General features: G+C 40.3%; 1 protein-coding gene across 4 annotated transcripts in view; it reads right to left on the bottom strand.

Moving 5' to 3' along the window:
• Positions 1-24,264, bottom strand: part of TRIT1 (tRNA isopentenyltransferase 1) — an 82,727-nt gene that overhangs the window by 42,036 nt on the left and 16,427 nt on the right. For all 4 annotated transcript variants that reach the window (XR_006601728.1, XR_198597.3, XM_013045486.2 and 1 more), the window contains exons 2-8: positions 11,997-12,137; positions 6,626-6,724; positions 5,771-5,913; positions 3,153-3,295; positions 955-1,066; positions 469-581; positions 137-214 (exon numbers count right to left, since the gene is read on the bottom strand). Coding sequence is in view for 2 of the 4 variants with exons in the window: in XM_013045486.2 (XP_012900940.1) it covers positions 137-214; positions 469-581; positions 955-1,066; positions 3,153-3,295; positions 5,771-5,913; positions 6,626-6,724; positions 11,997-12,137 (829 nt within the window). In the remaining 2 variants the exon portion in view is untranslated. The remainder of the gene's footprint in view (positions 1-136; positions 215-468; positions 582-954; positions 1,067-3,152; positions 3,296-5,770; positions 5,914-6,625; positions 6,725-11,996; positions 12,138-24,264) is intronic.

The raw sequence follows: 24,264 nt of genomic DNA on the forward strand, positions 1-24,264 counted from the left end.
GCAGTAGACCCTCTCCCAGATCGGGTCCCCAAAGCTTGGGACAGGTCCAGAAACTAAAGTTCCTTTTCTGGGTGAGCTAAGGATCTATATTCTACTGGAAACGGACCCAGGGGGTAAGGAAAAACATGAGACTTACTGCTCAAAAATCGGTTTTTAACCCATCGGTTTTGCTTCCGGGCATATCTCTTAGTCACTTGTTTCAGAGACTCAATACCTGAAAGACAAGGTAGATCTAAGAACCTCTAAGTTCTGACCCAGCCAAAAGGCAAGCCCTCCCAGACCAGCAGAAGAGAAATCAACCATAGCAGCACACTGGAGTATACTTGGTAGACAAAGTTCTGAGTTGAAGACCATTTGGGAGAAGGCCATTTGGGACTCTTCTGACCTCAGTTCTTTCTCAGACCATATCAGCGGTGCACTCTGCCATCCAAGGATGTCCAAGACTAGGTTAGATGGAAGAATTCACACCTTTCTTTAGGAGCTGGTTACTAGTCTCTGGTGTGCATTTTCCCTCAGTGACCAGGTACTCGTGAAATTCCTTGAAGCCAATGGATTGGAAGATACCGTGTTGATAGTCCTGGCTGGGAACAGGAGAGCATCAGCAGATGAGCCACTGCATCTGAGAGGGCTTAGAGAAGATCTATCTAGCTGAGCCATTTCATCTCATAGATGAGAAACTGAGATCCTCAACAGTTACATATTCTCTAAACTCCTTCTTCCACCACCCACCACCAGCTCCCTGGTTAGTTCTCTTGAAAACTCATTCCTAGGAATGTCTGACAGATTAGAAAAGTGCAACTGTAACAAGTACACTAGACTGCCTTCCAACAAGCCTTGCCAATGCCAAGGACAAAGGCTAATTTACAAGTAGATCCAAAGCCAGTATTACATTTATGGTCTTTTGACCGAAAGCAAGGGAGGGAGAGTGGGTCAAAGAAATGGCCAAATCCTCACCTATTTTCTGCAACTTTCTTCTGATTATATCGTCTGTGAAAATCTCTTAGTTCATCCAAGAGCCCAGCAGCAAGCATGTCATCCACCCTCTTATCCAAGCGCTCATCTAGAACTTCAATCACATTAGCCCATCAACCAGCAAGCCTGTTGTAGGAGGCCCACTAGACACTTACATGATGAATGGACAGGCTGCTACAAGAAATACATTTGTTCAAATGTAAGAAAGGGTTCAAAGATTATAGAATAACTCATATTATAGATGTCATACTTAAGATCGCACTTCAATAAAAACAGCCAAAACGAACCACAGGTCTTATTATATAAAGAGAAAACATACAGGGGCACCTGGGTGGCTCAGAGGGTTAAAGCCTCTGCCTTTGGCTCAGGTCATGATCCCAGGGTCCTGGGATCGAGCCCCACATTGGGCTCTCTGCTCTGCAGGGAGCCTGCTTCCCTTCCTCTCTCTCTGCCTGCCTCTCTGCCTACTTGTGATCTCTGTCTGTCAAATAAATAAATAAAAGTCTTTTAAAAAAGAGAGAGAGAGAGAGAGAAAACATACAGTTACAGCTATTAGGAAAGACAAATATTTTATTATGGAATGTATATTCATTGTTTACTTTAGAGGTAACTGAGACACCCCTTGGTTATCCTTCTTACTTTTTTCCATTATCTTTGTTACTCTAACTTCGTGTTCTTTTTATATTTAAGAACTTAAATATAAGAAGAAGAACTTTTATATTTTATAAAAGAACTCTGGGTCCTGGGATCGAATCCCACATCGGGCTCTCTGCTCAGCAGGGAGCCTGCTTCCTCCTCTCTCCCTACTTGTGATCTCTCTCTGTCAAATAAATAAATAAAATCTTTAAAAAAAAAAAAAAAAGAACTTTCAGATGACATCACGGATAGGAACAAGGAACTTTAATCCAAAGCCATCCTAGGTACATCTTGAACTACTGAGCCAGACAAAGGAGCAAAGAGTCAGGGGTCATAATCATTCAGATGGGATGATAAAACTTTATTATGCCCAAAAGTGGTGGTCAGCTTTATTATGAATCAGATTCCATTATTTTATGCTGAACTGCAATACATGTTTTTATTCACAAAAATTTCATTTAAAAAATTACCTTTTTTGATGAACTTGCACATGAGATCAATTTAACAAATTTTCACCATTTCAACCATGCTCTACATTATCTGCCATTGCTACTTCTCAGCCTGCAGTAACAGTAACCTCTTATTCGATATTCCTAAAAAGTCTGTTTATTAAGGACTCATCACATGCATATCTGACCACTTTGTATGTTGTAATTCATCTAATCCTCAATACATATATGTATTATTATTAATACATTAATTCCACTTTACAGAAGAGAAAATTGGGGCATAGGAAATGTTAACTAACTTGCCTTGAAACTCACACAGCTAAAAGATGGTGGAGCAGGAATCTGAATCCAGGCAGTTTGGCTCAAAGACCATATTCTTAATCGCTACACTATGCTGCCTGTTCACATACAGACCAGCCCACAGGTTATCCTTAAAAATGGGTATCCCTTCTCTGTGGCCTCAAGGTACTTTCTAGCCTAGCATTTAGCACAATGTAGTAGCTATCTTTGTTTGCTGCACCACTAGACCGGGAGCTCCTAAAAACCAGGCACGGTCTCACGTTCATCTCTGAAATCCAAGTAACTATGCAGCATACCAGCACTTCATTGAATGTTTACTGAATGTTAGCTGGATGGAGAAGTTAGTACTATCCCAAGGCATTATCATACTTCACCAAAAAAACAAAAAAAAAACACCCACCAAACCATAATCAGGCTAATAATCATCATACCCATTTCTCAGGTCTGCGGCCTCCACCCAGCCAACCAGGGAGTCAGACCTCCTTCCTCAAAGCCTTCCTTCTCTTTCTCTTCAGACCATCCCTGGATGGCAGTCTCTTACCCAACCCACCCATCTCCTCTTATCCCATCCTTGGTATCTTATCCTAATGCCAGGGGCACCTACTTCCCTTTCCAGACAGATAGCTAAGGGAAAGGCACTGTGCCTTAATAAGTTAATGAATCATGGTAATTATAAAATTAAGAGCTAACACTTGTTTAGTGCTTATTAAGACCCACTCATGGTTCTGGGCATTATATATATATATATAATAAGCTCTATTTCAGATGGACTCTAAGACATCAAAGGGCTTTTACCTGTCTGGTCAGCATGAAGCCAGAGGATGCAAAGGTTAGGGAACTTCAGAGGGCCTCCAAGGGGACCACCACCTTCCTCTGCATGTTGACGATGAAGAAATTCACTATGAGAAATCCCCGTTTCTTCAAACACTTGCAAGCTCCTAAGTCATTTAAAGGGGTGAGGGAGGGGGAACACACCCATAAAAACCATTAGAAAATACTGATTCTCAAATGAAACAAGGAGAGAGGCTATTTATTACAGAACCACCTCTTTCTCATTTTCACTGTTTAAGTTCCTGAAGCCATGAAGGTCTGCGGTTATTCCAATCCTACAGCTACTCGGGAAACAGTCCTAAAGAAAATTTTAGGTCAAGTAAGAATAATACTATTCTTCTAAACGTACATTAACTTTTCTAAACTCAGGTTCAAAAACAGCAGGCTTCTTCCACACAAACAGAATGGGGCTCACTCACTGTCAGGTAAGCAGTAAAGAGCTTATTTGGGAGACTGTTACAAGCCAGCAAGTCCAGTCTCGCTGGAACGCCTTTCCCACAGTACAGAAGTATGTCGTATATCCAGCTCATCAACTTTTTTTTACACAGGTCTAGAATTAACGAAGAACACTTCTGATTTGGTCCTCTACTAGCACAAAGACCACTGAAGAAAGAACTCACATTCTTACTCTTCAGCCACCTCCACTCTGTCTGCCTCAGTTATGCAGCCCTAGGTAATACAACTCTCGAATCTACACGCCACCACTCTGGGTGACTGCAACTTATTCATTCAGCTTGAAAGTGATCTTTCCCTCCTGACCCAATTCTACTTCCTGAAACCCTAACACAAAAGTAGAGACCCTTGTCTTTCTATACCACTGGTCACTCAAAGAAGACCTATGAGGAAAAATCGTGGTAACAGATAATCTCAATTATCTGGAGATTAGGAAACAGTCTCAAAATAAAAGAAAAATGAGGGACACCTGGTTGGCTCAGTCAGTTGAGTGCTGGCCTTTAGCTCAGGTTGTGATCCTGGGGTCCTAGGATGGAGCCCTGCATTGGGCTCCCTGTTCTGTGGCAGTCTGCTTCTCCCTCAGCCCCTCCACCCCCACCCCTTGCTCATGCTCTATCTCTCTCAAACGAATAAATTAAAAACCTCAAAAAAAAAAAAAAAAAAAAAAAAGGAAAAGAAAAGAAAGATGAACAAAGTCTTCCAGTCCTCTCCAAAGAAGGGACTCTAGAATGCTTGTTCAGAGGCTACTGACTCTAAGACACAATTCTTGGCACATTACTAGTTTATAAGCAGCAAAATGCAGAGAGGTGATAAGATAAAACTCATTAGTAAAAAGAGAGGATGGGGAGCCTGGGTGGCTCAGTCAGTTAAGCACCATGATCAGGGCATGATCCCAGGGTCCTGGGATTGAGCCCCACATCGGGCTCCCTGCTCAGTGGGTAGGGCAGTGGGGAGCCTCCTTTTCCTCTCCCTCTGTCTGCTCTGCTGCTGCCTCTCCTGCTTGTGCTCTCTCTTGCTCTGACAAATAAATAAATAAAATCTTTTTAAAAAATAAATAAATAAATAGAGAGGGTAATAAAGACCAAACTAGAATTACATCATAAAACATAAAACTGTTCATCTTTAATGTTCTTGTTCTCCAAAAATTTTTGAAATATCTCTATTAAAATATTTTTTAAAATAAAATGTTTGGACACTGGAAGTATAAATTTCATTTATCTAGAATGTGCATTATCACCTGAGGTGACACAGCTCTGAAGGAAGCAAAAATACTTAGACAGTACAATGGTGTGTGACACTCCGAGGGGCAACCATACCCAAAGAAATATTATTCTTTAGTACTACATTCCATGGAGGACAGGGAGGCAGGGAGGCAGAATTAGCACAAAATAAAAAGGCTCTGGGTATATATGGGGTGGTGGGAGATAGTGAAAAAGGATTAAGAAACACTCATCTAGATTATTCATTTGAGTGGACTACTTCATAATCCCTCTCAATACCAGATGGTGCTCTAGTATTTTATCTGTGTTAATCAACCGCCCTTCATCAGATCCTCTACCCCACTTCATTAGATACGGTTTCACTCCCAACACTGCAGAAGAATAAACTTACCACACGAGGCTGCAATTTCAAAACAAACCTAAGAAAACATGACCTTATGAGTTCATTCACCACCTCGCTCTTCCCTTCAAGAAAGCCTCCACATGTGAAGGTGAGCTGGTCTATGAGACACTTTATAAAATCTACCTCCCACTAGGAAAGCTGCTGGGGCAGAACTCAGCATTGCACCATCAATTATGAAACTCAAATCACAATGTAAACCAACTGCATGCCAGAAAAAATTTATATGAAAACTGTTATACAAGCAAAGATCAAATAGAAAATGAAGCACAATTACCTAGGCCCTAGGGAAAACTCCATTGTATTATACATTTTAAATTAACAACAAAGTTGGGTGCAATTATTTATTGAGGGAGTTGGATCGAGGCAGTACCTCAGGGCCTCGCAACCTTTGAGCTGGGAACATACCAGCCTCCACTAACTGCTATTACCAAACTCCTCTCATTACCCAGGCGCACTGGAGAACTGACTGCCCAACTCCAGACGGACTCAGGCCCAGGCTCTCTTACCTGGCCACTTTGCGCTTGTCATGGGGGTGCAGCTTGGCAGCCATTTCTGGGTCCACTTGGCTTAGGCGTTTGTGGAGGACGTGGCCATCCTCCTTTTCAAGCTCTTTTCGGTCGGTCACTTTCTTGCTGCCCATCTCCTGGGGCTATTAAAAGAAGGTTCAGAAGCAAATTTAATTCAACAGTTCAACAAGTACTGCAACAGTGTATATGTCAGGCACTTTGCTAGGAGTTCAGAGTACAGAACAGAGAGAAACCAGAAGGTCCTGCCATAGAGTGAAAGACAGACCGTAGAAAATTCCAATTCCAATATACTGTGGTAGTGTGGTGAGGCCACAGCACACAAAGGAGGACATCCTCCTCAGGGAAGTATTCGGGTACCCGCTTCCTTGTCAGAAGTACAAACACAAACCAGGGCTAACACATCTGTATTAACATATTCAGGAGTCTAGTCTTCTCAGCAAGTGGCCAGGGTGGACCAGGACTGCCCACACATTACAGTCTGCAAAGTCTCACCCTATGCAATAGCATCTCCGTCAGAAGGGTTAGTGTTAGACATCTTACTGATGTACAGATTGTTAAAGCCAAGAAATGCTGAGTCAGACTGATGTACTGTTAACTTACATGAAGATGCTAATTAATTCACAGAGGAGAATTTTTCCCACACACGGCCCCTGCCCTCAGGCCACCCTGGAGGAGCACACTTCATATATGGAGGTGGCATTTGCTTCAGAATATTAAGTAAGAAAATTACAGTTGCTGAGTTTAAGAAATAGACAAGAGTCAACCTTCCTCCCACTAAAATTAGCTGGCAAGAAATTGTAAGTCCTCAGTGACTTACAAGTGAACTAAACATACCTTAGTATTGACAAGAACTTTCCAGAGCAGAGATTCAATGTAATAATTGGTTCCTCCCACGACAATAGGAATTTTGTCTCGGGCAAATATATCTTCAATGTGAATGTTAAGAAAGACATCACAATATTTAATATCAAGAAGAGCATCCTGACTCACTTGGGAAGGAGGTATTAGCAAGAAACCACATTCATTTACTCGTCTGGAGAACAGAGGGAAAAGGGTGGAAACCCAGACGAACTGATATCCGTCTTCATGGTTTCCCATGAGTTCTCAGAAGCATTTCCTATTTGTTCTAGAGGGACTTCCACAAACCATATACAGATGCATGATGGTAATTCCTTCCAGTTCTAGAAATTTCTAGGCCTTGCTGCTAAAATTCAAAGCTTGCTTGGTATTCCAAATCAGTTTAATGAGCACAAGCCCAAGGGCTCTCAGAGAACCAAGTGTCAGCTGCTCAGGAAGCCACCACGGTGACGTCCATTGTGGGACTGCCTTCTTAGATAAAATACAAGTAGGTTTCTCTGTGCCATGGTTCTTAGTCAGAACTGATGGACTCAGTCAGTCCCCATCATTATGTGGTAGTACTGCACATTTCAGCCCCACTTGAGACTCCACCAGATAAACTGAGAAGCACAGATTCCAAGGACAAATAGATCTCAATTACCAGATCCAACTCTCTGACAACTTATCCAGCCTATGCTTCAATTTTCTCACCTGTAAAATTTTCCTGAATTCTAAGGAGCATTAAATGTGACAAGGCACATAAATCCCCTACCACGATGCCTGAAATATTTGCTTTCAATTGAGTAAGCACTGAATTAACTTGAGCCACTATTGTTTTTATATCCCGGCTATTTTGAATTCTTCTCTTTAGAATCCCTGTTGAACAGATAATTATCTGCTTTATGAAGGGCTTTGCTTCTGAGGATAATTGATAAAAAGAGACTTTCAACCTAGACAAAGACTCATTTGTGCATTTCTTCCCTTGCCAGCCTGTCTGTGGGCACAGAGATAGATGACCTCTTTTCTACCAGAAGCCCACGAACCCCAAGAGGTTGGGGTGGGCTGAGAAGAAAGCTGTTACCAATCAAGGATATTAAAGAAGAAACAGTCTTTCTCTATTTGTTGTTGTTGGGTTTTAAGATTTTTTTTATTTATTTGAGAGAGACAGAGGGAGAGAGCAAGAGAGAGCCTGGTGAGGGGCAAAGGGAGAAGCAGACTCCTCACTGAGCAGAGAGCCCAATGCAGGGCTCCATCCCTGGATTCTGGGACCATGACCTAAGCCAAAAGCAGACCCTTAAGCTACTGAGCCATCAGGCACCCCTCTCAATTTGTTTTTTAAAAAGAGAAATAACTCTATTCCTCCTCTTAAGTACAGGGAGCATAGAATTACAGTAAATGTAACATTAATTCAAATATATACTATGATTAACAAAGGGAAAGGGAGCAAGGGAAGTAAAAAGGGAAGGGGGAAATGGTGAGAGTGGAAAAGAGGGAAGGAGATGGGATAGGAGATGCTTGGTGGAAAAAGGTTTAACTTGCTTGCCTAATCCATGAAACAACTGTGATACTGGGCTAAACCTTTCTCTCTGCCTCTGTATCTAATACCTTACTTAGCCTGTCAAATCAAGAAGGTTAACTGGATACTTCTTAAGGTAGTTTCAGTTCTGACATTCTGATTTTAGGTTCTTACCTAAACTCAGAAATCTCCAATTCTGTAAGGGATGGGTCATCCCTTACTGCCCTCCGAAACCATTTTCTATCAGCTCTTTTTGAACAACCAAATTGTCTTAAAGCAACAACATACATTTAGTGATATGTTTTAATTTGCCAAGGGCTTTCATATATATTATCTCACCTGATACAACTGTGTCATAAAGCAGGTAAGACAAGAATTATCTGCATTTTTAATCTCTGCCTATTTGATAGGCAAAAAATATGATCTCATTATTTTGATTTGCATGGCCTTAACAACAAGGCTAAAAACACTTTTTCATGTTTACCATCACTTGTATTTCTTCCTTTGTGAATTACTACTCAGGCCCTTTAAGTATTTTTCATATTGATTCATATGAGTTCTTTATATAGTAAGGATATTAACCATTTGCCTTTCCTATGTTACAAACTTTTTTTCCTCTGGCCTGTAGTGTTTTTTAATTTTGTTTATAATAGGCTAATTTTTAATTATAAAATATTCAATACAGGGGCGCCTGGGTGGCTCAGTGGGTTAAAGCCTCTGCCTTCGGCTCAGGTCATGATCCCGGGTCCTGGGATCGAGCTCCACATCAGGCTCTCTGCTCAGCAGGGAACCTGCTTTCTCCTCTCTCTCTCTGCCTGCCTCTCTGCCTACTTGTGATCTCTGTCTGTCAAATAAATAAATAAAACCTTAAAAAAATTTTTTTTTCTAAAAAAAAAATATTCAATACAAATAAAAGAACATATGTAAATTATGAAGCTTAATAATAAACATGTACTCATGAGCCCAATGTAAAAAAGGAGTATTACCAATTCTTTTGAAGCTTCTATGTATTCACTCCTATCCCAACTCCCTACTTCCCCTCTCTGTGGGGAAACCTGAGATTTGCTATCCTGAATTGTCTGGTTTTACCATTCCCTTGCTTTTCTTTACATTATTCCTTATGTGTATATAACTCCCTCAAAAACATATTGGTTAGTTTTGCTTGCCTTTTTTTTTTTTTTGAAGATTTTGTTTGTTTATTTATTGGACAGAGAGAGAGAGAGTGAGCGAGCAAGTGTTGTGTACGCACAGACAGGGGGAGCAGTGGAGGGAGAGGGAGAAGCAGGCTCCCCACTGAGCAGTTAGACTGCCAGATGTGGGACTTGATCCCAAGACCCTGGGATCATGACCTGAGCTGAAGGTTCAACTGACTAAGCCACCCAGGCACCCGTTTTGCCTGCATTTTAACTTTTATGATAAATGGTATGAATGTGTACGGTATGACTGTCTATAATTTCTCACATTTTATTGTTTCTGAGATTCTTCCACATTGACTGCTGCATGTAGGTACAATTTATTCATTTTCACTGCTGAAAAAGTACTTATATGAACAAGGCAAATTTTATACATTCTTCTGTAAGTAAGAATTTAGGTGTTTGTTTTTGCCATCAAAAGCAATGCTACTATGAATGAGATCTATCACCTATCTCACTCGCATGGCAAGGTTACTCTACAGTGGATATCTAGTTCTGGTTGATATATATTCTTGCTGACACAAATTCTTAATTTGAATATACTGGAAGCTAGCTACTTCTGTTTAAAAAAGGCAGGGGGTGCCTAGGTGTACAGTCAGTTTAACATCCATGACTCTTGGTTTTGGCTTAGGTCATGATCTCAAGGTCCTGGGATCAAGCCCCATATAGGACAAGGAGTCTGCTTGGGATTCTCTCTACCTCTTCCTCTGACCTTCCCACTCGTGCTCTCTCTCTCTCAAATAAATAAATCTTACAAAACAACAACAACAACAACAAAAAAAAACAGGGGTGCCTGGGTGGTTCAGTCATTAAGCATCTACCTTCGGCTTGGGTCATGGTGCCAGGGTCCTGGGATTGAGTCCCATGTCAGGCTCTCTGCTCAGCAGGAAGCCTGCTCCTCCCTCTCCACTCCCCCTGCTTGTGTTCCCTCTCTCACTGGGTCTCTGTCAAATAAATAAAACCTTAAAAAAAAAAAAAAAAAACCCAGAAGGTTATGGAGATGGATGGTGGTGATGGTTGCACGACAATGTGAAGGGATTCAATACAACTGAACTATACACTTAAAAATGGTTAAGTGGTAAATTTTGTATTTAACACAGTAAAATAAAGGAAAAAATTAAGTTAAAAAAATCCATTAAAGTAACTTCTTTAGAGGGCCGCTTGGGTGGGCTCAGTCGTTAGGCGCCTACCTTTGGCTAGGGTCGTGGTCCCAGGGTCCTGGGATCGAGCCCCATATCGGGCTTCCTGCTCGGTGGGAAGCCTGCTTCTCCCTCTCCCACTCCCCCTACTTTGTGTTCCCTCTCTCGCTGTGTCTATCAAATAAATAAATAAAAATTTTAAAAAGAACTTTTTTAGTAACTGTGTATTTACAGAGTCCTTCCCTACTTGAAAATCACGTAACTACTCAATTATTATCCCATTTGTTTTAAAGTTTTAAAAATACATATATTTAACTCTGAAATCCATCTGCAATTTATGTCATACATAATGAGGTCATAATTTTATTTTTTCCAAAAAGATTAGCTATCCCAGGAATATTAACTACTGTATTCTCTATTGTTTTAAATGCCACCTTGATCATAAGATAAATATATATAAACATTTTAATTTGCATCTGAGTTTTCTATTCTGTGTCATAAGTTTGTCCAGCATAAATTCAATACTATTATAGTTATTATGAATTTTCCTCATGTCTTAATATGTGGCAGTCCAAATTTTTTAAAGCAATCCCTATACTCAACGTGGGGCTTGAGCTCACAAACTGGTGATTGAGAGCTGCATACTCTACCAACTGAGCCAGCCTGCTACGCCATCTGGAAGCCTGGACAATTAAAACATAGGGACAGTCCCCCCTTATATTATTCTTTCTTCCAAAATATACTGGTGTTGAAACTAATAGAACACTATATGTTAGCTATACTGGAATTAAATTTTAAAAAAATAAATAACAAGGGCCACCTGGGTGGCTCAGCTGTTTAAGCGTCTAACTCGACCTCAGCTCAGGTCTTAATTTCAGGGTTGTGAGTTTAAGCCCTGTGTTGGGCTCCATGCTGGGCGTACAATCTACTTAATCAATCAATCAATCAATCAATCAAAGATCACTAATCACAGAAAAAAAAATCTTCTTTTTGCAGTCCTCCCCCACCCAATAATCCCTATTAAATTCTAACGATAACTCCACTATATTTGTAAATTGATTTTGTATCCCCATTTAAAGAGTAGGAAACTGAAGATGAGTTGGGTAAATGTTCTACCCAGTAAAATTCACTGGTCCAAAGAGGCAGTTCTGGGACTAGAACACAGATCTTCTAGTTCCTTTCAGTGTTCTTTCCACTAAAACAGCTTCTCAAATTTTAATATGCATATAAATCACCTGGGACTCTTGTGAAATGCAGATTCTGATTCAGTAGTTCTGGAGTGAGGCCCAAATTCAGCATTTCTAATAAGCGCCCAAGGGATGGCTGGTGCTGCAGTCTGACAACACTCTGAGAAGCAAGGGTACTGTATCTTTTGATCCATATAGTTCTGATGGGGGTGCTGCCTACTGGTTCTTCTTAAGTCTTGGCTTAGAAGAAACTGTCACTGAAACGAAAACTTCTTTCTTGGCTTGGACTGCCTTGCACCCACCAAACCCAGTTGCTGTCTTTCCTAAGGATATCAGAGCAGTTGCCTTGTTCCTGAAATCCACAACTGTGTAATTTGTCACGAGAGGATCCACAAAGCTGATCATGTGGTGCTGGCACATTCTCTGCTCTTGGGCAGAAACTTTGTTGGTGATGATGTCTAGGCCTTCATAAACCTAGGGGAAAGAAAATAAGCATGAGAAAGTCACCTGCCTCCTTAAAAGGCACACGTGCCCTCCAGCCAAACACGTGACTGATCCAAAGCCACAGGATAGATGTGTTCTAACCCTATGTGTTCAGAGCACAGCAGACCCACAAAAACCTAAGACAAAGGAAGCAGAAGAAAACAGAACATTGACTTTCTTATCAAATAGTAGCTATTAGCTTAGACTTCAAGATAAAAAGCGTATGTAAATCAATGCTCAACTGAGAACTACTTCTGCAAGATTAATTGGAGGTTCTTTAGGTTTAAAAATGGGCAGATTGTTTTATTTATTTTATTTATCACAAGTCTCCAGAAAGGTAACATTTTGCATTGCTCATAGTTCTACTTCAAATGCTTAGGTATTTCTTGGATTTAAATGGCTCTGAGAGATTTTTAGAATCTTGGCTCCATTTTTAGAGAAGTGGCCTATTTACAAAGATACATATAAAACACACACATACACACTTTGAAGTCAGAACCCCTAATACTGCTGTACTGTAATGGAAACATTGTGATCTAACCAAATTACTGCTTCAGGGGGTCAGCACATGCAGTCTAAATACTCAAAGGCAATATCCTGTCTGTAAGCTCTTGATCTGCCAATTCAACTAAAAAGTTCAAATGTACTTCTTCTAAATGCAAGGTCTCAGATGGAGAACAGATCTGAAAATACTAGTTTGGAAAAAGGGATGAATGCTTTGAGATTAAATGTTCTCTCTGTAATCACTGATTCTACAGGGAGCATTGAATGAACAAATAATAAGTTCCATAGAGCCCACAAAGATGTTAAAAGCATTTTTTATCTCACATTTCCCTTTACTTACATGAGTGTCGATTAAGTACAGTACAGTATAATGGTTAGGAGGAAGGACGCTGGCGCCAGGCTGCCTCAGATCAATTCCTAGCTCTGCCAGTTCCCAGTTCTTTGTACTTATGGAGTAGTCAGTTACTAACCTCTCTCTACCTCAATCCCTCATCAGTAAATGAGGATAACAGTATCTATCTCATGGGGTTGTTGTGTGGATTAAGTGAGTTAATACATGCAAAGCACTTAGTTTTAGCCTACCACACTGCATCACTATACAGGATCATTACGTAACTACCTGTATTACAACCACTACTACTATCACAGTGCAAGGAGAATAGTAAATAAGTTTAATGTCATTATCACTCTGAAGCTTTCATGCTCTTAATGACCAAGGTTATTTACCCAACAAGAATATAAGCTATCTTCGGGGCACCTGGGTGGCTCAGTGGGTTAAAGCCTCTGCCTTCAGCTCAGGTCATGATCCCAGGGTCCTGGGATCGAGCCCCACATCCGGCTCTCTGCTCAGCGGGGAGCCTGCTTCCTCCTCTCTCTCTCTGCCTGCCTCTCTGCCTGCTTGTGATCTGTCTCTCTGTCAAATGAATAAATAAAATATTTAAAAAAAAAAAAAAAAAAGAATATAAGCTATCTTCAAGTAAAAGAAAATTGTTAATTAGTAAAATAGTGCACAGAAGAAATATAAAGAGCCATAGGGAAAGAACCAGCTCTGCCTTTAACTCATTTAATCTGCACTTGACAACAGACTTGCATTCTCACACCCAAAAACTGATGGAATCTTAAATCACAGGGTGTTCTTTTTTGTACATCTTGAATAAGATGTCCTTCTGACATTATAAAGTGCTGTAGCACATACTGTACATTGCAGTCTTCCGCACAAATTAAGAAAAGTAAAGGAAGGAAAGGAGTTAATAATTGCATGTTTTGGGTGCCTAGGTGGCTGAGTTGGTTAAGTGTCTGCCTTCAACTCAGGTCACAATCCCAGGGTCCCGGGATCGAATACCATGTCGGGCTCCCTGAGGGAGTCTGCTTCTGTCTCTGACCCTGATCCCACTCGTTCTTTCGATCTCTCAAATAAATACGTAAAATCTTAAAATTAAAAAAAAAGGAAAAGGCATAGTTGAAAATGCCCAGTTACCATTCCCCACCTCCAAAAAGCCAAAATGTAAATATCTCTCCCAGTAAATCCTATCAGATACATAAGTTTGTAGATAAAATTTCATCCTGAGTCCTGCCTTTATGTGTATCTTCTAGAACTCCTAAAAATGGTAAGTTTAAATAATCACATCAACATAAATCAAACAGAAGGTAAGCCCAGAACAAGGCTCACCTTATTTATTAAAGGAAGTGGCCTACTGTACTGTTTATGGTATATACAAATGCCAACAAATATCAGAAAGAAGGAAAAGTAATTAATGGTTTCAAGAAGAAAAGAGTATTAAAACTAGACGTCTTGCTCACAGAGTTAACAAAAACTAATAAACACAAAAGTACTACATCTTGGTTACCAGTGTAAATTGTCCTCTTTGAGTGATTTGTCAACTTTTCATTTCCCATACCACTGAATTAAAAGAAACTGGGCATAAAGATATGGGTGATACTAAGTGGATAACTGATGATAAAAGGATTGTTTATTTTTAGGTATCATATGGTTTTATAGTTATGTTAAAAAAAAAAAAGGAGTCCTTAACTTTGAGGTATACACTATACTAAGGTACACACGAATAAAAATATTTTTTAAAAGAAATTAGAACCGATCCAAGGTTATGTCTATAATAATGTTGTTTCAGTCTTCCATTCTAATATGACTTCTTTCAATAGCTACTGATGTGCTGTTATAGTTGAGCTTACAAATGACTGCAACTTGTGATCACAGCTACTGTGTATTTTTTCATTTTACCCATGAATAAATTTTTCAAAAGATTTTATTTATTTATTTGTCAGAGAGAGAGAGCGCGCGCGTACAAACGGGGAGCAGCAGGCAGCACAGGCAGAAGGAGAAGCAGGCTCCACACTGAGCAAGAAGCCTGAAGCAGATTCGATCCCAGGACCCTGTGATCATGATCTGAGCCAAAGACAGATGCTTAACGACTGAGCCACCCAGGCGTCCTCCATGAATAAATTTTTAACAAGCAAGAAGGGAAGGGTAGATGAAGGGCATATGTAAAGTACATCTATATCTGCATCGCATTAGAGCAAGAATGATGCTGCAAAGAAATGTGTTAATAATGACACAGGAATTTTTTTTTTTAAAGATTTTATTTATTTATTTATTTGACAGACAGAGATCACAAGTAGGCAGAGAGGCAGGCAGAGAGAGAGAGAGGAGGAAGCAGGCTCTCTGCGGAGCAGACAGCCCGATGCGGGGCTCGATCCCAGAACCCTGGGATCATGACCTGAGCCGAAGGCAGAGGCTCCAACCCACTGAGCCACCCAGGTGCCCCTGACACAGGAATTATGATCACTGGCTGGCTCAATCGGTAGAGCATCCAACACTTTTTTTTTTTTTCCCATTCATTTAGCCAACACATAGTACATCATTAGTTTTGATGTAGTGTTCACTGATGCATTAGTTGCATATAACACTCAGTGCTCATCACATCATGTGTCCTCCTTAATGCTAATCACCCAGTTACCCTATTCCCCTTCTACAACTCTCAATTTCCCAGAGTCAACAGTCTCTCATGGTTTGTCTCCCTGTCTAATTTCTTCCCATTCAGTTTTCCGTCCCTTCTCCTATGGTCCTCTGTGCTATTTCTTATATTCCATATATAAGTGAAACCATATGATGATTGTCTTTCTCTGATTGATGAGCACCTGACTCTTTTGGGATGATGAGTTCAAGCCCCATACTGGGTGTAGAGATTACTTTAGGAAAAAAAAAAAAAAAGGATTATGATCACTGAATGAAAGGCAGAACAACTGTGCAAGTAAAATTTGCAGTAACATTCATAACATTAAAATTTTATGGTTATAGGGGCACCTGGGGGGCTCAGTTGGTCGAGCAACCAAGTTTTGATTTTGGCTCAGGTCATGATCTCAGGATCCTGGGATCAAGTATCATGTTGGGATCTGGGCTCAGTGAGGAGTCTGCTTGAGGATTCTCTCTCCCTCTCCTTCTGCCTGCCCCTCCCCTTGCTCTCACATTCTCTCTCTCTCAAATAAATAAATAAATCTTTAAAAAATTTTATGTTTATTTTCTGCTTTTTACAATAGGGAAAAAAAGTATATGAAGGCTGGGACCCATGTTCCAATAATGGGGTAGGGAGAACAAACTAACTGAAATAAGATCAGACAAGTGTTCCTAACTACTGAAGTGAGGTGAGATGCACAGCAGTTCGACTAGCATCCACTCTAACTTTTTATATGCTGGAAATTTCCCCTAGCAAAAAGTTACTTTAAAAATATTTGGGTGCGCTTCATACCCACTAAGATGGCTACCGTCAAAAAACAGAAAATAATAAATGTTGGTGCAGATGTAGAGACATTAGAACCCCTGTGCTTTGCTGGTGGGAATATAAAATGATGCAGCTATGGATGGAAAACAGTACAATGATTCATCAAAACATAAAAAATAGTGGGGTGCCTGGCTGACTCAGTCTGTAGAGCATGTGACTCTTGATCTCAAGGTTGTGAGTTCAAGCCCCATAAAAATATAAAAAATAGGGGCACCTGGGTGGCTCAGTCAGTTGAAGCATCTGCCTTCATGGTCCTGGGGTCCTGGGATCGAATCCCATATCATACTCCCTGCTTCACAGGGAGCCTGCTTCTCCCTCTTCCTCTCTCTCTCTGTCTCTCATAAATAAATAATTTATATATATACAAATAAAATAGAATTACTGTATGATCCAGTACTCCACTTCTGGGTACAAACCCAAAAGAACTGAAAGCAGGGAGCTGAAGAGATATTTATGTACCCATGTTCATAGCAGCATTATTCACAGAAGCCAAAGGTAGAAGCAATCCATGTTCATCATGAATGAATGGATAAAGAATGGATAAACAAAATGTGCTGTATACATATAATGGAAAATTATTCAACCTTAAAAAGGAAGGAAATTCTGACACATACTATAACATGGAAGAACCTTGAAGACATCATACCCAGAAACAAAAAGACAAATATTGTAGGATTCTACTTCTATGACAGAACTAAAGTGGTTAAATTCTAAGGCAGAAAGCAGGATGGTGCTTGCCAGGGGCTGGGGCAGAGAAGAATGGGGAAGTATAAAACAGGTACAGAATTTCACTTTGGGAAGACCAAAAAAGTTCTGGAGATGGAGGGTGATGATCGTTGGAGAACAGTAAATGTGCATAATGTATGGTAAAATAGTAAATTTTATGTCATGTATATTTAACCACATATAGTTTACCATAACAAAAGACTTGGAAGACAGATTTTTTGGTATAATAAGAAACCAGTGAATATTAGCAATGAAATGAAATTTTCAAAAATTTGTTGAATTTTTCAATTCTTTTTCTTTTTAAAATTTTTAAGAGGTTTTATTTGTTTATTTGAGAGAAAAGAGTACATGAGCAGGGGGAGCAGGAAAGGGAGAGGGAGAAGCAGACTACCCGCCTGAGCAGGGAGCCCAATTCGGAACTTGATTCCAGGTTGCTGGGATCATGACCTGAGCCAAAGGCAGACACTCAATGGATTGAACCACCAAGGCACCCCCCTGAATTTTTCAATTCTTTTTAGTATATACCCAGAAATGGAATTGCTGGATCACATCATAACTTTTAAAATCATTGAGAGGGGCACCTGGGTGGCTCAGTGGGTTAAAGCCTCTGCCTTCGGCTCAGGTCATGATCCCAGGGTCCTGGGATCGAGCCCCACATCGGACTCTCTGCCCAGCAGGGAGCCTACTTCTCTCTCTGCCTGCCTCTCTGCCTACTTGTGATATCTGTCTGTCAAATAAATAAATAAAATATTTTTTTAAAAAAATCATTGAGAGGACTGGTAATGTTCAATTTCTTGAACTGAGTTTTGATTACACAGGTATTTTCACTTTCTTTTTTTTTTTTTTTTAAAGATTTTATTTATTTATTTGAGAGAGAGAATGAGAGAGAGAGCATAAGAGGGAGGATCAGAGGGAGAAGCAGACTCCCTGCCAAGCAGGAAGCCCAATGTGGGACTCAATCCCGGGACTCCAGGATCATGACCTGAGCTGAAGGCAGTCACTTAACCAACTGAGCCACTCAGGCACCCTCACTTTTTGGATAACTTACTGAACTATACAGTTACAAACTATTCATTATTTTAGCTTTTATTTTTAAGGAATCTCTACACCCAACATGGGGTTTGAACCTATATCCCCAAGAACAAGAGCTGCACACTCCACCAACTGAGCTTGCCAGAAGCTCCATGAATTATGCATTTTATGACATACATTATTTATCAATTAAAACCATACCACCCAGACAAAAAGCAAAAACACAACAGATTCTACACATTTGCACTAAGGATAAATATCTAAACAAATGCAGAAACCAATCAATTTTGTAAATGTCACATTTGGCCCATACAGGTATTCACATCATAAATCCCACAACTGGGCTTATCTTATTACCTGCTCAGAAAACAATACCCTACCAGGTTTGTAGCTGATTGCCTTATATTTTCCAGCTTCAATTATAGTTTCAGTGTGACTCCACCTATCTGTCAGCCAGCCCTGGGTGCTAGGAAGAGCTTAAAGGATCTGTTTTATCTTCTAAAGCCAGCATGTCACTCTGTTCCATTTCCTATTCTCCCAGAGGACACCTGTGATCTGTGTACACAGAAATGACTGGATAAAATGCTTCTCTCTGCACAAATCTGATTTTTGTCAATACTAAGGGAACTCTGACCTCTTTGTAAGGTCTGATAACTGAAATACTCTGAAAAATTACAGGTTTCACCTACTTAGCCAGTTATCAACATAACTGACTTATTTCAGCAAACATTTACTGAGAGTGTAGCCTATTATGTGCCAGATATTCTGCAAGATGTTAGGCATTCAAAGAAGATTTAAAAAGGGTCCCTGTCCTCTAGGAGTCCAGGCTAGCAAGAGACACAGATACAAATAACTACTATAAAGAGACAAATGATATCAAAGTTTGAGAGATAATAAAGTTTGAGTGTAATCATCTTCTTTAAATCTCATAACCACTAAGCATTTAACGTTCTAGGTATTTAACTGGGTACTAGAAGGAAATATGCTTCTGTCTCACCTCTATTGAGAGTTTATTTCCAGAGTGAAATGTTCTGGGAAAAGGCCACAAAACTGAAATAACCCGGACTCGCCAAATCAAGGTGCTAAAGTGCCCAGAGGCACTAATCAAAGTGAGTAAAATTTACAACAGAGACCTAGAGGAAAACTTGCAGAATCTAGAGCTGTGTTATCAACCAGAAGTAAATTGTCCACCAGGGGACATTTGGCAAAGTCAAGAAACATTTTTGGCTGTCACAACTGCAGGGGTGGAGGTGTGGCTGGTATCTAGTGGGCAGAGGTCAGGGATGATGCTAAACATCCTACAATGCAAGAACACCCCCCACCAGACAGACACACACACAACAAAAAATTATCCAGCCAAAGAATGTCAACAGTCCTGAGGTTTAGAAACACTGATCCAAAGAAATTCTACCTTGGAGAAACTCCCCCAAATCTTTAAGCGTACAACTAAAGATCACTCACGTAAGGCTCCATCCCTTTATGGTTGTCATGCTGTAGGGTGGTCCTACTGGGTTTGTTAATCAGCAAAATCCTGAGCACTGGGCAGATCATGGAGCTGTGTCTGAATGCAGGTTGGCTACAGTGCCCAACACTGCTGTCCACAAGCATGAGGAAAAGCTGCCCACCCCACCCCCATTTGTTTTTCTTTCCTTCCCCCTTTTGACTTCATTTCCTTCCCAATCCAAATTAGATCCTGAAGTTCTTCAATCACTTCCTTGCCTCTATAGATTACATCTGCTTTGAAAACCAGAATCACAGATTATGAATCAAAACAATTACCTATCTTCTCTGCTAGCTGCTCCCCTCTGTTCCATGGATATCTCACTCCCTGAGATCACTAATGAACCCCGACTGTCAAATATTAACACTCCTCTACTAAGCTTTGAAAACACGTTTAATGGAAAAAACAACAATCTGATACCACTCCACTCTCTTTTAAATCATTCTCCTTTGGAATTTCAATGGCAGCAATCTCTCCAGTTTTTCTCCCTATCTCACTGGCCCTTCCTCAGTTTCCCTACTAAAGCCAACCACTGATGTATTAGCAATATCTGTCATGGTAACAATAATGAGAAATGTCCAACCCTATGGTGTCTGCCTGCTATTTCTAAACTCTGAACTGTCAGACAATCATGGTTTCTATAACATTTTTGTGCTAACGCCCAAAATCCTTATCCACAATCTCGTTCTCTCTCGATGCCAGACCTTTATTTTCAACTGTCTAGTGGACATTTTCATCATCGTTGAGAGGCATTTAATATAGTGAAGCTGTTAACAGTAAAAACATGAGCCATGTTGCCTCAATTTAAGTCCTGGCTACATTACTTATTAGCTATGTAACCGTGGGCAAGTTAATGAATTTCTCTGTGCCTCAGACTTTATTTATAAAGTGAGGCTCATTTTAAACCTAACCTCAAAGGGTTATGATGAAAATTAAATAATTAATCCATGTGAAGAATATGGACTGGGGCCTGCCCTATAGGAAGCAGTCAATGAATGTTAGCTATCATCCGCAGCAGCAGCAGCAGCACTCCAGACACCTGTAACTCCCTATGTCCAAAACTGAACTCCTGATCTTCCCAGGTGTATTTGAGTAACCACGAGATAATCAAACCAAAAACCTTGAAGTGATCCTATATCTCTGTATCCCAATCTCTCCCCACATTTTCAATCCTTCAACTTTTGTCCATACTTGTTCCTAAAATGATCTCAAAGCTCACCATCACCACTTCCTCGTTACTTCACTGCCATTACACCATCTGAAGGCTTCGTGATTTCCCCTACTAGACTGTCCATTCCATCAGCTTCCTTGTTGATCTTCCCACCTTTGCTATAACCCCCCAATTTATGCCCACACTGCAGCTGGGGAGCTTTCTAAAATGAAAATCTGATCTTATCTATCCCCAAACTCTAGCATCCACCTCCTGATGAAAGCCTGCTTTGAGATCACTTCTCATTCCTACTCCTTGTGTGCTTGTCCTCTCTGCCCCCCCAGTACGTTGCCTTTACCTGTATCACAGAAGTATTTTAAAGTCAGGGACAGTAAGTTCTATCTCCATTAGACTACAAGTTCCAAGGGAAGAAACTGGGTATTTTATCCCTAGGCCCAACACCTAACATGGTACCTAATGATACATGGAGTATACTCAATAAATATGCCATGCCTGAGGCAGAGTGCTAAATCCTATGTTAAAAATTTCACATCCTATGTTACGTTGGTCTCTATTTTACCAATGAGGAAATGAAAAATTTAGACACATTATGTAACCTTCCCAAAGCCACAGAGCAAGTTAGTGGCAGAGGCAAACTTTTAATCCATGTCTTCTGACTTTTTTTTTTTTTTAAGATTTTATTTATTTGACAGAGAGAGATCACAAGTAGGCAGAGCAGAGAGGCAGGCAGAGAGAGAGGAGGAAGCAGGCTCCCTGCTGAGCAGAGAGCCCGATGTGGGGCTCAATCCCAGCACCCTGAGATCATGACCTGAGCTGAAGGCAGCGGCTTAACCCACTGAGCCACCCAGGCACCCCATGTCTTCTGACTTCTTATTGTTCTTTTCCCAGCATGTTCCTAATCTCCGTTCTATACAAATCAGCTCTATGACTTTGGGATATCAGCTTTCTTTCCTGGAACCTCAAGCTCCTCATTTCTAACACCCCCTTTAATTCTAAGAGCCCAAATTTAAGAAAAAAGAATCTTGGCATAGAATGGTAAAAGGAAAATTTATTTATTACTTTTTTTTAAAGATTTTATTTATTTATTTGACAGACAAGAGATCACAAGTAGGCAGAGAGGCAGGCAGAGAGAGAGGGGAGGAAGCAGGCTCCCTGCAGAGCAGAGAGCCCAATGTGGGGCTCGATCCCCGAACGCTGGGATCATGACCTGAGCTGAAGGCAGAGGCTTTAACCCACTGAGCCACCCAGGCACCCGAAAATTTATTTTTTTAAAGGATGTTGGCACTCACCAGAAAGATGATTTTGCTTCTCAATTGAAGGAATTTGAATTTGAATTTGTTATTCAACTGAATAGATGTGGAAAAGTAGGAAAAAGGTCAATCTCTTGCTTAACTTTTCTTTCTTAATAAAAGGATGACTTTTTAAAAATGTAACACTTTATTAAGAAAGAATGAACTAGCTGCAGGAACATCATGGCAGGCAACTACTCCTTTTACCTTTATTTGGCCGAAGTTCAACTGCAGACATGCTGACTAAATCAGGCAGATTAAGATGCTCAGAAAGCAGGAGAACCTGTACTAATATGTTCAGTCAGCCTGGTGAGAGGAGTGGTTTGGAAATTATAGTCCAGATCATGACTTTTACTCTTCCAATTGTTATCCCCATTTAAGAGAAAAGGGGTTGGGGGGGGGGGGGGGGGGGGTGCCTGGCTGGCTCAGTTGGTGAAGCATGCAACTCTTGAATTCAGGGTTATAAGTTCAAGCCCCACGAATGGCATAGAAATTACTTAAAAATAAAACCTAAATGGAAAAAAGAAAAAAAAGGAAAGGGGACTAGAATCTTAATAGAAGGTCATGCTTCTCAAACTGAGAGGTGCATGCATAGTATACTTACTATGCATTCTTCAAGGGCACCAATCTAACTAAATGGTAAAAAGAACCTGAAACATTTTTACATCTAAATAAACATAGATCAGGGCGGAGAATGCAAAACTGGCACGTACTTTTAAGTTAAAGCATGAGAAACTCTGCAACAAAGAGTGTCTGCTGTGGCTGCTTGGAGGTCTACCTGCAAACCCTGGTGAAGAATGGATATAAGGAAATTCAGAGATCATGGGCCCAGTCCAATCACTTAAAATTTTATACTTGAGAATATGGAGGCTCAGAAAGCTTCCCTGGACATATAACTGACTGGGAGCAGAGACAACTAAAGCCTTGAGGCTCTGCCTATATATAATACAAGCTGTTTCTGCTGCCTCTTACCAGTAGAATTTTTATCCCCATTTGACTCTGGTCTGTTTGTTTGCTTGAAGTAATGAATTCTTACTAAGGTGAAATTAAATTCCAGAAACTGAGGAGAAGCCTGCTTTCATACACTGAACCCCTTCACTGTTAAAGAGTAAATGTGATAGAAAGCTAAAAATATACACAAAGACAATGCCATGTGACTATAATGCTGGGACAGAAACAAAAGGGGTCTTTTGAGAAAATAAAATTAATAAAGTTCCTCTCTGTGGTCACTTTTTTTTACAGCCTCAAGATTGGCCCATTTTTTTAGGGTTTCAGTGATATTTTCTTTCAAGATCCCTATGATAGAGTATATATTATCTGGAGGTCTAGGTCTAAGTTAGAGAGAGAGAGTAGAGTAAAATCGAGCCAGAATGCCTAGGTTCAAATTCTGGCTCTACTACTCAACTTCATGTTGCAGATTATTTAAGTTTCTAATTTTTCTTTGCCTCAGGTTTCCTAATCTATAAAATGAGAATAATAATAGCACCTATACTCCTCACTGGGTTATTCTGAAGATGAGAATTAATACAGGTAAAATATGTAAAATGGTTGCAGGCAAGTGTGGTAAGCACTATATAAGTACTTGATATTATCTGTATTTAACTAGTGGTTAAACAAGATTTTCCTTGGTGGTTCTAAGTGAGACCTCTGGCTAGGGTTTGAAAGAAGGGAACCACAAAACACCAGAGCTAAAAGGAGCCTTAGACCCTGTAACAGACACTGTTATGAACCACAAAGCCTAAAATGTTTACTATCTGGACCTTAACAGAAAAAGGCTGCCCATCCCTGATTTAATCTAATCAGTTCCCCTCCCTAATACAGCCAAAGAGGAAACTAAAGCCCAGGGAGGGCAGTATCTTGTCCCAGGTTATGTAGTGAGTTGGGGCAAAGCTGTGCAGGCCTAAAACCCAGTCTCCCCAGTAAATAAAACTGCCTCTCAGGCTAAAGAGGCTAAATGAAGACCACAGAGTGAAGCTGTAAATTAGGAAAGAATATCTGCACCTGAGGAGTTAAGCAAATCATCTAATTCTAATCAACGGGTTTTACTGAATACTATAAGCCTGGGAACCAATGTTTTTTAGTGCTCTCCAGGTGACTG

The sequence above is a fragment of the Mustela putorius genome, unplaced genomic scaffold, assembly GCF_011764305.1.
Source record: "Mustela putorius furo isolate JIRA1106 unplaced genomic scaffold, ASM1176430v1.1 tig00003853_pilon_pilon_pilon, whole genome shotgun sequence".
Classification (NCBI taxonomy): domain Eukaryota; kingdom Metazoa; phylum Chordata; class Mammalia; order Carnivora; family Mustelidae; genus Mustela; species Mustela putorius.